At 42.4% G+C, this 13390-nt stretch overlaps 2 protein-coding genes across 5 annotated transcripts; one reads left to right on the top strand and one right to left on the bottom strand.

The window, feature by feature from the left end:
- Window positions 1–1705: 1705 nt before the first annotated feature.
- MILR1 (mast cell immunoglobulin like receptor 1) lies at window positions 1706–6968 on the top strand. 4 transcript variants are annotated; one of them, XM_065647946.1, is made up of 8 exons: window positions 1706–1911; window positions 2705–2992; window positions 3321–3605; window positions 4118–4231; window positions 4681–4770; window positions 5498–5560; window positions 5912–5968; window positions 6884–6968. In XM_065647946.1, exons 1-7 carry the CDS (start codon window positions 1743–1745, stop codon window positions 5959–5961), a joined length of 1059 nt encoding a protein of 352 aa, XP_065504018.1. In that variant the 5' UTR covers window positions 1706–1742; the 3' UTR covers window positions 5962–5968; window positions 6884–6968. The 4 variants fall into 4 exon arrangements, with proteins under 4 accessions (XP_065504018.1, XP_065504016.1, XP_065504019.1 ...); XM_065647944.1 differs by having other exon boundaries at window positions 5909–5968; XM_065647947.1 differs by lacking the exon at window positions 6884–6968 and adding an exon at window positions 6645–6739.
- On the bottom strand, window positions 6749–11630 carry POLG2 (DNA polymerase gamma 2, accessory subunit). The gene is made up of 8 exons (XM_065647943.1): window positions 11073–11630; window positions 10563–10689; window positions 10309–10414; window positions 9753–9926; window positions 8920–9060; window positions 8570–8650; window positions 7878–7978; window positions 6749–6953 (listed from the first exon to the last, which is right to left on the bottom strand). The coding sequence occupies exons 1-8, from the start codon at window positions 11578–11580 to the stop codon at window positions 6788–6790; spliced, it is 1404 nt and encodes a 467-aa protein (XP_065504015.1). The 5' UTR covers window positions 11581–11630; the 3' UTR covers window positions 6749–6787.
- Between the last annotated feature and the right edge of the window lie 1760 nt (window positions 11631–13390).

Here is a 13390-nt window from a genome sequence, read left to right as displayed (position 1 = left end):
ATCCTGAGGGAACCGGCCAAGCTCTGTCACACGCCATGTAAAGCTGCTGTACCTGAGAGACCCTGCTGACAACGAAACTATTTTAAAAGAACACGGATTCACCGCCCGCTATAACAATTCACCATTAGCCACACACAAAATCAATGCTTCTTAGAGAAGCATTCAGTTCCGGGTGAGCCAGCCCGCCCCTCAGTGACCTTGCAGAGCAGGAGTCACAGGGCAGGCGGGTTAATGGCGCCACGTTCTCTCCACAGGCCGCCAGCCCACGGCCCCTCCTGCCCTCACGCACCGGGCCGGGCCGCCCTGTCGGCTCCTCAGGGGAGGGACAATGGCCTCGGCCCCGGCCCCTCAGCGCCCGCAGGAACGAGCCGAGCCCGCCAAACCCCTTCCTGCCACCGCCCTCCAGAGCCGCCAGCGGCTGCCCCGGGCCGGCCGCCCCCTCCTCCCCACGGCCCCTCTCTGCCTCCAGCACCTGGCTGTCCGCGTCTTAAGGGCTTTTTTCTTGTGGGTTTCTGACAAAGAACAGGCTCCCACAACAGGAAAATGTACAAACGCTCCCAGTTCTTCTCCTTCCAGCTGCGTTTTTACACATGCCAGCTGCAAAAAAAAAAAAAAAAGTATTCCGGTCTTGTGGTTAGTTGTCAGCATTTCCACGTTAGAAACATTTGCGATGGCAGGGTGGAGGTTGTCTTAAAAGAAATTAAACTGAACAAACAAACACAGAAAAACCATAGCGGGGAAGGAAGTCACAAAATTCTGTGAAAAAGCTTTGCAGTACTGCAACAGACCAGGCTTTGGGAGGGGTTTTGTGTTACAGAGGAGGAAAGGACAGATTTTGTAGGACCTTGTCATGTCACCTTCAGACACTGGAGACAAAGAAATAAGACAAAGGACCACGACAACACTTTTAAGGCATTCTCTGCACAAGTAGTTGTTTCCTCAGGTACAACAGGGCCTAGAGTTCTTCAGGAGACATTGCCCATGTGTAGCTAAAGGTTATATTTACTTCGCCCAGAGGATGACAACATCTACTTGCTGTAACTGTGATTATGTAGCTTTGTAATGCTGATTAGGTTATCAAATTAGTTATCAAATTTGTTTCTGCAGTGATGTTGAACTCGTTTGTGATGAGATTTGTACCTTCCAGGACAAGATCTCACTTCTTCACAGCAGTGAAGTTTGACCAAAATATTTCCCTAACAACCTGGCTAGCTATAGATATTTGTTAGCATCCGAAAACTTCTACAAACTTGATACTCTTTTTTTTGGGACTTCTTTTTAAATTATATTGCTGCTAAAATAAACAGTACTATATATACTCCCTTAGTCTCATAATATGATCACTTGCATTATCTCTAGCAAACATGTGACTGATATGAAATCAGTGATCTAATTCCCTTGTAAGAACAGTGCTAGAAAAATTATATACACTCTTGTATACTGCATGGCAGCACAGTCCTACCACACAGCTCAGCTCTCTCACACAGAAAAATGATGATTATAACAACTGTATGTAGCATTTAGCTGTATCCCAAATGGCTGTTCCTCACTCCACAGGTTTTTCTCTGCCCACTTCTCTGTCTGCTATAGGCTACATCTAAGTGGAATATGACAAAAGCCTTTGCACAAACATCACTGAAGATCAGCACTTTCCGTATTTAGGACTTCCTCAACCCTTAGAGCCACTCCTCAAAGATTTCATTACTGTAACTCCACCAGCCACCTTGCTCGGTATCAGGAAAATGTTTTTTCTCGCAAGTCTGCTGTTTTCCTACTGTAAGCCAAGGACATACTTCTTACGCATTACAAATCTTTCTAACCAAGAACCATTGTTTCTTGTCTGCAAGCTTTCTTTTCTTCTCTTAGTCCAAATGTCTCAGCAGATTCAGAAAACTACTGCAAATGGCAAAGGTAGGTTCTCTTTTTTTGGTTTTGAGATATGTGCTGAAATCAACTGTTAACAAAAAAAAAAGGAGACGTGATTGAAAAATGTTCAAAGCTTTCATGTCAAATTAAAGCTTTGGCCCCTGTGTGCAGTGAGGCAGTTTACAAATTTCTATCCAAAATTAACTGTTACCTTGCTGGCTTGTATGTACAATCAAAATTGCTTTAAGTTGTTAAAACATATTTTTTTCACCTCTAGAAGTGTCATAATTTATCATAGTCATGACTGGTTTCTTACCGTTTTCTATGAAAAGACACTGAAGTTTTTATTACAAATTTATTTGTATAATCTCATAAAAGCAAACTATATTGATATCAGAAGGCTCTTGCTGCTACTATTCAAAAGTTCAATCTGCCAGTTTATATATGGCCACAAATAAAATACTGCTTTTATTTTCAGATTCACATGCTACCTCTCAACTAGCATATAAAGTTACTTTCTCCTACAATTAACACTTCTATTATTTTCATTGCTGTAGTTCAGAAGTATTTTTGTTGGTTCATCTGGATACATCTGTTGGCTTTGTGCATGAACTCTCTTTTGTATGAAGACATGCATTTTTCATCAAGTGTTTGAAGCTGCGTACTGATTTTGAAAAAAATACAAAGCTGTGTTGCCTGCTACCAGAGGCGGAAAAAATATAACCTGCTATTTCAACTGAAATAAGTATAGACTGGTCCTCAGCATATTTTGGGGAAAATCTGAGAGTTTCTTGGATGATAGGTGCAGTGAACTCACTCAGAAGTTTCTCTATTCCAGAGATGCTGTCCAACCCTAGGCTCTTACCTGTTGAGGGGACTTCGAATGTCATGATGAACCAGAACGTGAGCATCTCCTGCCACGTGGACTCTGGATCTCCACCTATCAGATACACATTGTTTAAACGCGATCAGAAGGTATCCACTTTAAACAGGCCAGACTTGAGCCCCAGTTTGTTTAACTTGACTATCAACTCTGCCAGTGATGTGGGTGAATACAAATGCAAAGCTGAGAATAACATCACCAGTGGCGGAAAATACAGCAACAGTCTCAGCTTCACCCTTATAGGTATGTCTTGCTGTACACCTTCTCGGCACATTTTATTTTAGGCGCACATAAGCCATACAATGTATCCGCAGCAGTAGAAGTCAGGGGTTTGTTTGCAGCAGGTACTGTTTTGGGCTGCAGTGCATGCCTGCGCTGATTGCGGAGCTGAACTTTCCTCCAAATGGCTCTTTTTACCTTAGGAGTCAGCAGGGCTGTTCTGATCTGGCTCACTGAACTCTCCATCCTTGATGCCCATTCTCATTTCCCAGTGTTACCACTTAACTCCGAGTCTTGCTTTGGAGCTTGTCCCATACACAGTGACGCAGCCTTTTCAGTTTTCTTTCCACAGAGCCGATTTCCAAACCAGTGCTGAGCTCGCTCACCTCTCAAGCAAAGAAAGGCCAGAATGTGACCCTGTCTTGTCTCTCAGTGAACGGTTCTCTTCCTATCACATACATATTCTTCAAAGAACAAAAAAGCATCTCTCAGCCAGTGAAGATGCAGAAGAGGGAAGCAGCTGTGATTTTTCTAGTTATCAATTCCTCTAGTGACTTCGGAACTTATAAATGCAGAGCTGAAAATAGCTTTCGCAATAATACAAAATACAGCAACAGTTTCAACTTTACATTAGCAGGTATGCATGCATGAAACAATTTACCACTGTCAATAAACAGGGACCACACAAAATTTAGACTGTTGTAACAATGCAAAGCTCTTTAGCTAGAAAATCTGTTCCTGTAATATAATGTTCAAAATATATTTTTTACAATTAAAAAAAACCCCCTAGTTTTTAAAATTAATGCAAAAAGATAGAATTCCATGAAGCCTAGATAGTGGTAGAAGTCGAACTAACCCTGAAGGCTGATTGTAAAAGATCCACTTTCACAAGACACCCCTGGTGTACCTTGCGGACGGTCTGATTTCATTTTTCTCTCTCGTCCTGTGAAACGGAGAATCTGTCGGCACCAGCAAACTCCCTTCCTCCTGCTGTGTGTGTGCAGCGGGGCCTCTCCTGAGTAGTAACATTACCCACAGCTAATCCAAAAGCTGAAAGAAATACACAGTCTTGATTTTAACTTACAGAAAATACTTAGGATATGAATCAACATTTCATTGCATAAATGATTTTTTTTTTCTTCTTGGCAGAAGAGAGAAGCCATTCTCAGCCCCTGATAATTTCTCTTGTGCTGATCTTGCTACTATTCATGATAGGATTTGCTCTGGCAATTCCATTTTTCATAATTCCTTCATATAAAGCAAGTGAGTTATTTGAATGTTTGTTTCATTTTCCAGAGGTGCTCATTTATGGTGTCAGTACATTTTAGTGTGTAAACATCATGTTACAAGTAGAGTTACGCTGTTGGTGTTTTAGGATGTTGTCAAGTCTCTTAAGCAGCGTAGCCTACTTAACAAGACACTGACAAGGCAAAACCTTCGAGTTATGTTTTAGATGGTAGGTCTGGGAGATGCAAAACAACATCTAATTTAATACACATAAATGTTGGAAGGAATTGGACCTCATTGTTCTTAGTTAAGAAAGGAAATTCTATTTTAAAATGTCCTTGGTTAAGAAATAATGTTATTATCATGACAAAAATTATCTGAGATCTTCAAATATTCAAAAAATATCATGGAGCTGTTTATTTCACTGTAATAAAAATTGATATACATATATAGGCATGTGTTTCTTTTTCTTTTACAATTTGCAGAAAAATTTAAGTCTACTAGGTCCTCAACTGGCCTTACTTCAACAATAAATGCAGAAGAGTCTGAAGACTATGTCATATACACAGAGATTGGTAAGTTCAGGTTACTCCCCATGCGGTCATGAAACTTACTTGTGGGAGTTTGGCTGAAGAATGCTTTGTACTATGTGTAATACAGGCAAATTTCTGCAGGTACTGCAAAAGCAGTAGAGAGGACACTTAGTACCACTCAGTAAGTGAACAAATACTCCTACTGACTGTGCCTGGCAGGGCATTATTTGAAGTCCCCCAGGATCCAGATCCATATTTGGCACTACTTGTCAGCCATGCAGCCAAAGCTGCAACTGCTTAAATGAACTGAAGTTCCATTAAAAAAATCTACTGTAAACAGAAGTAAAATGAAGAGTTGCATTTGGGAACTCATGGCGAGGATTGGAGTGGCCATTACAGAGGAAAAGAAAAGACGGCAAGTAGATGGGAGGTGCAACACCCATTTACTAAGAGCCAGAAGTGGGCCATATGCAAGTTGTAGCAAAAGAGAACTTACGTAGTTCCTGCATTCTGTTCAAAGTTGTTCAGTACACGAGAGTTCTTTATTCCATGTTTCTTAGCTTTGCAAGACTGAGTTCAAACTGAAATTATGAAGCAATGCTAGACAACAGAGCAACTGACTTACGTTAAGGCATTGTACTACTTCAGTTGCAGAAGCACAGCAGATTTGTATTCAGTATGGAATCTCACTGCTCTATTACAAGATTATTAAAAAAAAAAAATTCTGGTCAGTCTTGTAATTAACTGCAGTTCATCATCTTTAATCTAGAGCCTGTTAAACCAGAAGAAGAATATGTCAACATTTCTGTTATTAGAAGAGAAGATGAAAAAGGTAAAAAACTCAAGCTCTAATATTGGAATATCTTGATACACACAAATATGTTTCGGGGGGATTTTGCTGGGAGGAGGCAGGGTGTAGATAGCAGTTACATGCTGAAACAGCTTACTTACTACAAAGAAATTAAAATAACTTTAAAACTTTTTTGATGGGAAAAAAGCAAACAAAAACCCCCAAATAAAAATATTATCAACATATGATGACCCAAAAATTCAAAAGCCTCATTATGAAACCATGCAGGAGATGTTACTAGTGACCAGGTTACTGGTGGTATATTAATTCTTCCGTTGTGTATCTGTACCAAAAAAAAAGAATCGTGAATTATGTTATTCTGGCTTTTAGCAGAGAAGAGAACATGTGCTACAGTCTATTCAAAGGTCCTCATCAGAGACTGAGTACAAGGTAAGATCTCTTTCGTGATTAACTTAATCATGTATTTTTATAGCATCTTTCAGTCCTCAGATGTGATAAGTATCACAAACTCTGCACAGAAAGAGATGGTGTTTTGATACTAGTTTCCTAGCAGACAGGCAATATAGCTCATTCTCTACTAGCAAGCAAAATCCTCAAGTCATAATCTCTATGGACTTCAATTTAAAAGAAAAAGCAGAACGGATAAAAATTGGAATTAACAAAGACCCAAATAGCAATCCCACTGGACAAACAACAGCTCTAAGTCAAGTATTAAAAAAAAAAAAAAAAAATTATCCCTACTGTCTTTCTTCTATTTCCTCTGTTACTCTTGATAATGTATTTCTGATTTTTACATTTATCAAGTGCAAGATGAAATAGCTTAAATATTGAAGAACTGAGGCCATGTGATTTGAACACTTTCCTACAAACAGATAGTAGAAAGATACTTACTGATGCTATTAAAACATTTAAAACAGGGAAGTATTTTACATAAAATACCATTTTCCAGCAGAAACCTTAATTCGTGTCAGCAATACACAGATGAAAGATGAATTTTTAGGCTAGGATGGAATATTTTCAGTAAGAGAGTAAAACTGAAGACAGGAAAGCAGTTATGGTTAGCCCTGCTACTGGGGAACAAGTTCATCTCTTCCCTCTTCTCAAGGTAACCTGGAAAACCTACACGGTCCAGATGCACCACCAACTTTTAGCAGAACTGTTTGCAGAGAAACCAGAGTCCGTGATACCATCGAAGCCAGTTCAGGCACAGATATTTAAGAAATTTATTTTTTTTCAATTAATTTAAATTTACACATTTTTGGCTGCTGTTACATACTTAGATAAAAAGTCCTTCAGCCTAGAAATATGCATCATTTCCTTCATCGTGGTGTCTCTGCTCCTCAGCTGGACCACTCCATTCTCCAGAGTGGCATCAGTTATCAAGACCGTGAAGAGAACACTCATCTCATCGTACCTGTGAAGAAAAGAGCACACCTGTTACTGCTTTTGGTGTACGAAAAATTCGGATAAGTTATGTACAAACTACCATAAGCTGTAAATCTTTATTTTTGCTATACTGTGCTAAGCCCAGTGTGAAGAGACCAGTTTCATTGTTGCCATTCCTTGCTTTCCTGATTACGTTTCTTCAAATTATTTACTTTATTACATAACGAGAATGTTACTTAGTGACCTGTTAAAAGAGTGGTTTTGTAGAAGCAGAATATATTATTCTTTTGTTACTCAATAGCCAGACTTACCTTGAAGACTACTGCACATCAACAGATAGTTGTATTTCTTTTCTCTCGGGAAAAAATATTCATCAACATGCTTGAGATCCATCAACATGAGTAGCAATTTACTCCAAATTCACTCTTGATCAACAGTTCATATATAAAGCCCTCACTAGAACAGCAGTTTCTATCTCCACAAATAATTCCATCACATACACTTGTTTATGGTAATCATTCCAGACTTGACAAACTTTTAAGTTCAAGACTAGACGCAGTACGCTATTTGAAATAGCACTTAAAGAAACACAGAACCAGTCCAGATGCAAAAATGGGCAGTGAAGGTGGAAAATGGTTCCGTGAGCTTGACTCATCTTAAGAAATTTACTTTCAATAGGAGAGTCTTTACAAGGCATTTCATAGTGCCAAGGAAACAAAAACGTGAAGTGTGAAAGGCTTATACTTCACTTAATTTTAGAAATTAACTATCCGACATTGCTCTTTGTAATAAAATTAATTGAATCCAAGTTTATAGTTCGGGATACGTGCCTTCAGTCACGTAGTTACTGCACTCGATGACTTTTTATTGAAAATAGGCATATTTTCACTACTCCACAGAAAGTAATTTTTCACCTTCACAGTTTAATTGACATAAGACTGTTTCTCCTTACTTTGAATAAAGCTGTTCCAGAGATACCTGCACGGTTTCAAGATAACCTGGCCATACAGAAATTCTGTTTTCTGACAGTTCATTGAACAATCCTTGACAAACCTGTGTTTAAAAACAAAAGTTAAATGAATTTGAGGGTTTGAAATCATATACAAAGAAACCATTTAAACTCTAGTATGTGTGGTATTCGCATTCCTAGCTGGTGTTAATTCTCTGGCTGAAATAATCTCAAAGTAGAAAGCAGCTCGGCAATTAAATCTCCATTTCTATTTCAAAACATGCCAACATAAGCTTCCTCCCTTTTGTGGCGACCAGCTTAATGACTGACTTAAATAAAACTTTTAAAAAATCCTTCTGAAGACGTGACCCACACATTAAGATAATTCTGAAAGATTAACAAGTTTAGAGGGATTTTGTTATTTATTTTCCTTAATTTTGCACGGAACAAATATCAACTCTATTAACTACTAAAAACAGCGTGTTAACGCAAGGAAGGCACCTACGACCTGCTGTCTGCAGTGCTCTCCTTCGGCTGTGATGCACAAACTGCACAGGGAAAACACCTGAAATTTGTACAGCCTCAGAGAATCAAAGTACGGTACGATTCTCCCCAACAGAAACAGTGTTCGAGTTGTAACAGAAGGTTATGTGGAAAGTCAATGCTCAAAATGAAACTAGTTTCTTACAACGTACCTGTCTCATCTCTGTTGTTGGACCTTTACCTACATCCAGGGCCACTTTGAGAGGTGCTAAACAAGGATGAAGCTTAAGTACCTAATAATTTTACAAAAAACAACAGATTACTAAATATATTTAGTGTGCAATTCTAAACCGACCTAGGAAATATTAACTTTTTTTCACAGAAGCAGTCCCATGGGGCAGTGAAAAATGTTCTGCCTCCACCTGCTGAGGAAGGGAACAGGGGATGGCGATGTGGAAAAGGGAGATATTTCCGTGCTTAAATTTACCACGTTGTCTCTGGGGTTTGTACTTAGACCTGTCCCTGCCCTCCATCCTCCCTCATACTTTCTACAGAAAGTTACCTTTCTCTGTGAATTTTTCTTTTTTGTTAACGGATTCTCAGCTAGCTGTAGAGAATCAAAGAGGTATGCTAATGCTCCTCGGTCCAGATTTCCACTCACAGACAGAACATGAGGAATAACATTCTTCCTCCCATCTCGGCCCTGGAGAGAAAAAAACACACCCAACAAAGGGACACCTCAAACAGTGCCTCAAAGGGCCTCTCGTTCACTTTAAATGTATAATGAGGCATTGAGCTCAAACACCCTTATTACATTTAGAATACATTCAGACACATATTTTTAAAAGTTACCAACAATTGTAAACATGTAACAATAACTAGCCAAGATTGTAACACTGGGGAAATCAGAAGATCAGAGCAGAATGGGATTATTTTCTTGTCCTGCCTCTGTGATCATAAATTTAAATCTATGACCAATAGACTTGAAAGCCATTTACAGCGTTTATAATCCATTAATCCACATATACTTCTACGTGTACGGAATTGGACAAGCTACAAAAAAAAAAACATTTACAGGTTGTGATGTGAATTTAACACTGCAAAACATAGACTGAGTTTATCTTGGTATCTGCTCACAGATAACTGACAACAGCTGTCTTGTCAATATAGCTAATTTCTAATTTCAAAGAATTAACTCATTGCAAAAAAACCCCAAAGTATTATTTTATTTGCTTTTGAAAATGAAGGTCTGATTGCAGAGTATCAATTGTACTGCTTTTACAACAAAAGAATAAGAAGATAGTCACATGCTAAGCAACTGGACCAGCAAAGAAACCACTTCTCTCACACACTGTCATCTTTATCAAAAAAGGTTTTTAATATAGTAAAGCTTACAAGTAATTTTGAATTATCCCCTGGATACATCAGTAACAGTTCAGTATCACCAAGGTTCTTCAATGTTTCTATTGTTTCTGTCCCCCAAGGAAATCTGTAATTTAAGTTAAATCCTCTTCTTCCTTCTTCATCCTGAAAGTCACTGCTGCTGAAGTTAGACGGGCCTACTGCAAACTGAAAAAAAATAAAATAGGAGAGATCACTACCGTGTACTCTGTATTAACCACATAATCTGTAATGCAAGCCAAAGTCTATGATTTTCAGCAAGAGATTTTTATGAATTACAGCCCAAATCTCTTTATTGTTTTACATCATTTTAATCTCAAATTAATTACAAACACAAAACATTCGCCTGTCTGCAAGTCATGTTGTAAACTACTTAACAGATTTGTCATAAACTTACTTAGTTTTTTGGTTTCTCACAAGAAACGTATGGAATTCCATTATAAGAACAGGCAAGCAACGTGATGCCATAAAATTAATCAGAGTGTCTATCCCCCCCTGTTTGAGATATAAAGAACCAGGCAAAGACTTCCCGCTCGTACGCTGCTGTTACCTTTCTCCACCATTGGAGCCTCTGGCGTAACCAGTAATCGAGCCACTGTCCTGCAGTTCTGGGAGAACTAAACCATGCAAGCAAAGACGTGGTCCTTTCGCCTATTCTTTAAACAATAGCAAGGTCAGCAAGTTAACTCCTTAAAAAACAACAGGGAAAAACCAAGAGACAGTATTCAAAAATAATCCAAGAGTGAAACAAGTGCAAACAGTTGGTTTAGGTATGAAAAGGGATTAATTCCTCTGCTATTCTACCTTCTAAGGTTTTTGTTGCACTGTTCGCTTTCAGGAACAGAGTGAAAGCATACTCCAATCTGAGCCAGGCCGCATGGCAGTCTTTTGTTCGCCAATTCTAAGCAGTTTGCGTATTGTGCCAAGGCACCTGTCAAAAGACAAATTGCTGATTTTAGTAGCCACAGGGGGGAAAAAAAAAAAAAATTGTTTATATGTGCAGTCTAACTAGCATCAATGCTTTACAGAGATCGGCTCAGCAGTGTAGCCTGACTTCTCCCGCTACTTTGGCGACTGCGACTTCAACGTGCCTTTCCCCTAATTACAAGGAAAAGCATCCCACGTGCAACTCCAACATTCATACTGCTCAGGAGCTGGAAAAGGACACAAACTCACAGCATGCAGACCAAACATCCCCAGCACTCTAACAACAATGAATAATTTCCTTAAACGCAGCTGCTTCGCTCCCGGTAAGAAAACCGCGAGCAGGCTGCCCGGAGAGCCGCTCAACCCGCTGGAGGACCAGGCACCCACCGGGCAGGAGGCTCTCCCGGAGCGTCCCCGCGCCCCGCAGCGCTTCTTCCACAGCCGGGCCGCCCCGGAGGGCTCCGCGCAGCGTCTCCGGGTGCAGCAGCCGCAGCCCCGGCCCGGCCCGCGGGGCGCCGGCGGCGGGCGGGCCGTGGAGCGGCGCGTCCACCGCGAACACCTGCTCCCGGGAAGCCACCGTCGAGTCCCACCACTGGGCCGCCAGGTTGTCCCGCAGCCCCACGCCCAGCGGCCCGAAGGCCGGGGGGCAGCCGCTGAGGTAAGCCCGCCAGGCCCGCGGCTCCGCGCCGCCCCGCAGGAAGTGCCGCCGCCGGCAAACCTCGAGCAGCTGCTCCCCGCTCGCCGCCTCAGCGCCGCCGGTCACCGCCGCCGCGTAGGGCCGCGCCGGGGACCCGGCCTGCAGGCCTTCCGCGGCCCTCAGCCGCCGCCTCAGCACGGATCGCCCTAAGGGAGCGCAGCGGCAGCACCGGCCGCCTTGGCCACAGCCCAGCGCCATCTTCCGCCCCTCCCGCCGCCCTCATGGTGGGGGGGCCTCGGTGCGGGCGGCGCGCATGCGCAGGAAGCGGAGCTGGCGCGCGGCCCGGCAGGAGCGAGCGGGGACGCGGCGGCCGCGCATGCGCGTTGGCACCTGGCGACCGGCCCGGGGCGGCGGTTCGGGCGGTTGGGCCGCCCCGTCTCCTCCGCCGCTCCTCCGCGTCCTTCGCGGCCGGGACCCGGCCTTCCCGCCGCTGAGGCAGCGCCCAACTTTCCCCTCTCGGCCCCGGCAGCCTCGCACCACTCTGTGGGCTAGAAGCGGGGTGTGTGTGTGTGTGTAGACCCTGCCCTTCGCTGTCACGGGAGCACATCACAGCTGCAGAGGAAGATTTATAGGGGAAAACCCCATGCGGAGCTCACTATACAGAGCAGCCGTACGTTGCTTTTCAGGCCTGGGGCAACATAAAGTCTCTCCCCGCAGAAGGCAGAGCTCAGCTGGTACAGCCCAGCAGCCGAGCAGTGGAAATTTCCATCCGTGCTTAGCCATCTTGCACCAGGGCCAGAAGGTGGAGCTTGAGAGGGGAGGAAGCGTTCTGCGAACTGGCTGTCACGGAAGATTCCTGTAAAGTCCCGGTGAGCAGGAATAATCTCGGCGTTGGTGCTTAATCCCCAGCCCGGGGCTGAAAACACAAGGCGTTAGTGGGGCACTGGGTCAGCGGGAGGAGCTGCTACTCCTGGGTGCAAAAACGACTTACAACCTCTATTTCTATGGCAGATTGGCCATGGGCTCTAGTCTACCCGAGTGTATTGTCAAAGCTGTGTAGTAAAGCTCTTTTTTCATGTTTTTATGTGCAAATATTAAGGGTGCCCACCTTCCCCCGAGCAAGACTCCTCCACCTCAGGACCACTTCCTCTAGGTGGTGTGCATTTGGAAACAACATAAGGTAAAAGAACTGCAAGATGGGGCCCTGTTCCTCAAAGTTCAATAAAAACTACCCACAGCACACCTGCAGGAGACCGAACTTCGGAAGCCAAGTTTAAAATTACTTCAGCTTTGGCAGGTTTTTCATTTAAGTCCACCAAGAACCTACAGCCTTGAACAACCTGTACTGAGAAGGCACCAGGTGCAGCTCTTCCCCTCATTTCCTGATTAAGCTTCCGAAGCACATTTTCAATCACTGTGACCCACAAACACCTATGCAGGTTTCACTTTTAACACATCTGGTTTGTGCCATTTCCCACCTACAGGTAGAAAGCACCTCGTTGTTCTTTGGGTATTTTTTTTTTTTTTTAACAGCAGAGCAAAACTCCACAGGAAAGACAGACATACAAAATTAAGAGGCAGATTAGGCTGTGGTTAAGAGCAGCACAAGATGAGCCTCAGAGAGAAACAATCACTAAGAGTTAAGCACGAACTAGCAAAAAAAAAAATATAAAGTATACAAGAAATAGTGTGACTTGAGTTGAAGATAGCCTAGATAGAACCTTGCCTTGATTCTTGCCAATTCAGCCTTTATTTCATCAAGCTGTAGTTAAGCATTGTTAAACTTGAAACTAATTGTTACTGATAAACAAGTGAGAGGAAGAATCTGAAAGGAAGTATTAACTGGAATTTGAATACACTGTACTCGAAAACATTAAGTACTTTAACCCCAGGATCAAATATTATTCCAGCTCTGCTCCTACCGAAGGAAATGCTGTTGCTTTGCTCAGCAGGGGCAGTGCCTTAAAATTAGTCAGTTGCATGTACTAGAAGCCTTGGGGGAAGAAAAAAATTCATTATGTTCATGGATCAACAGCCCACTTCCCTCCTCCCACTTCCATAAAGAAAT

The sequence above is a fragment of the Caloenas nicobarica genome, chromosome 18 (genome assembly GCF_036013445.1).
Source record: "Caloenas nicobarica isolate bCalNic1 chromosome 18, bCalNic1.hap1, whole genome shotgun sequence".
Taxonomy (NCBI): Eukaryota; Metazoa; Chordata; class Aves; order Columbiformes; family Columbidae; genus Caloenas; species Caloenas nicobarica.
This window is presented reverse-complemented; position numbering and strand designations above follow the sequence as displayed.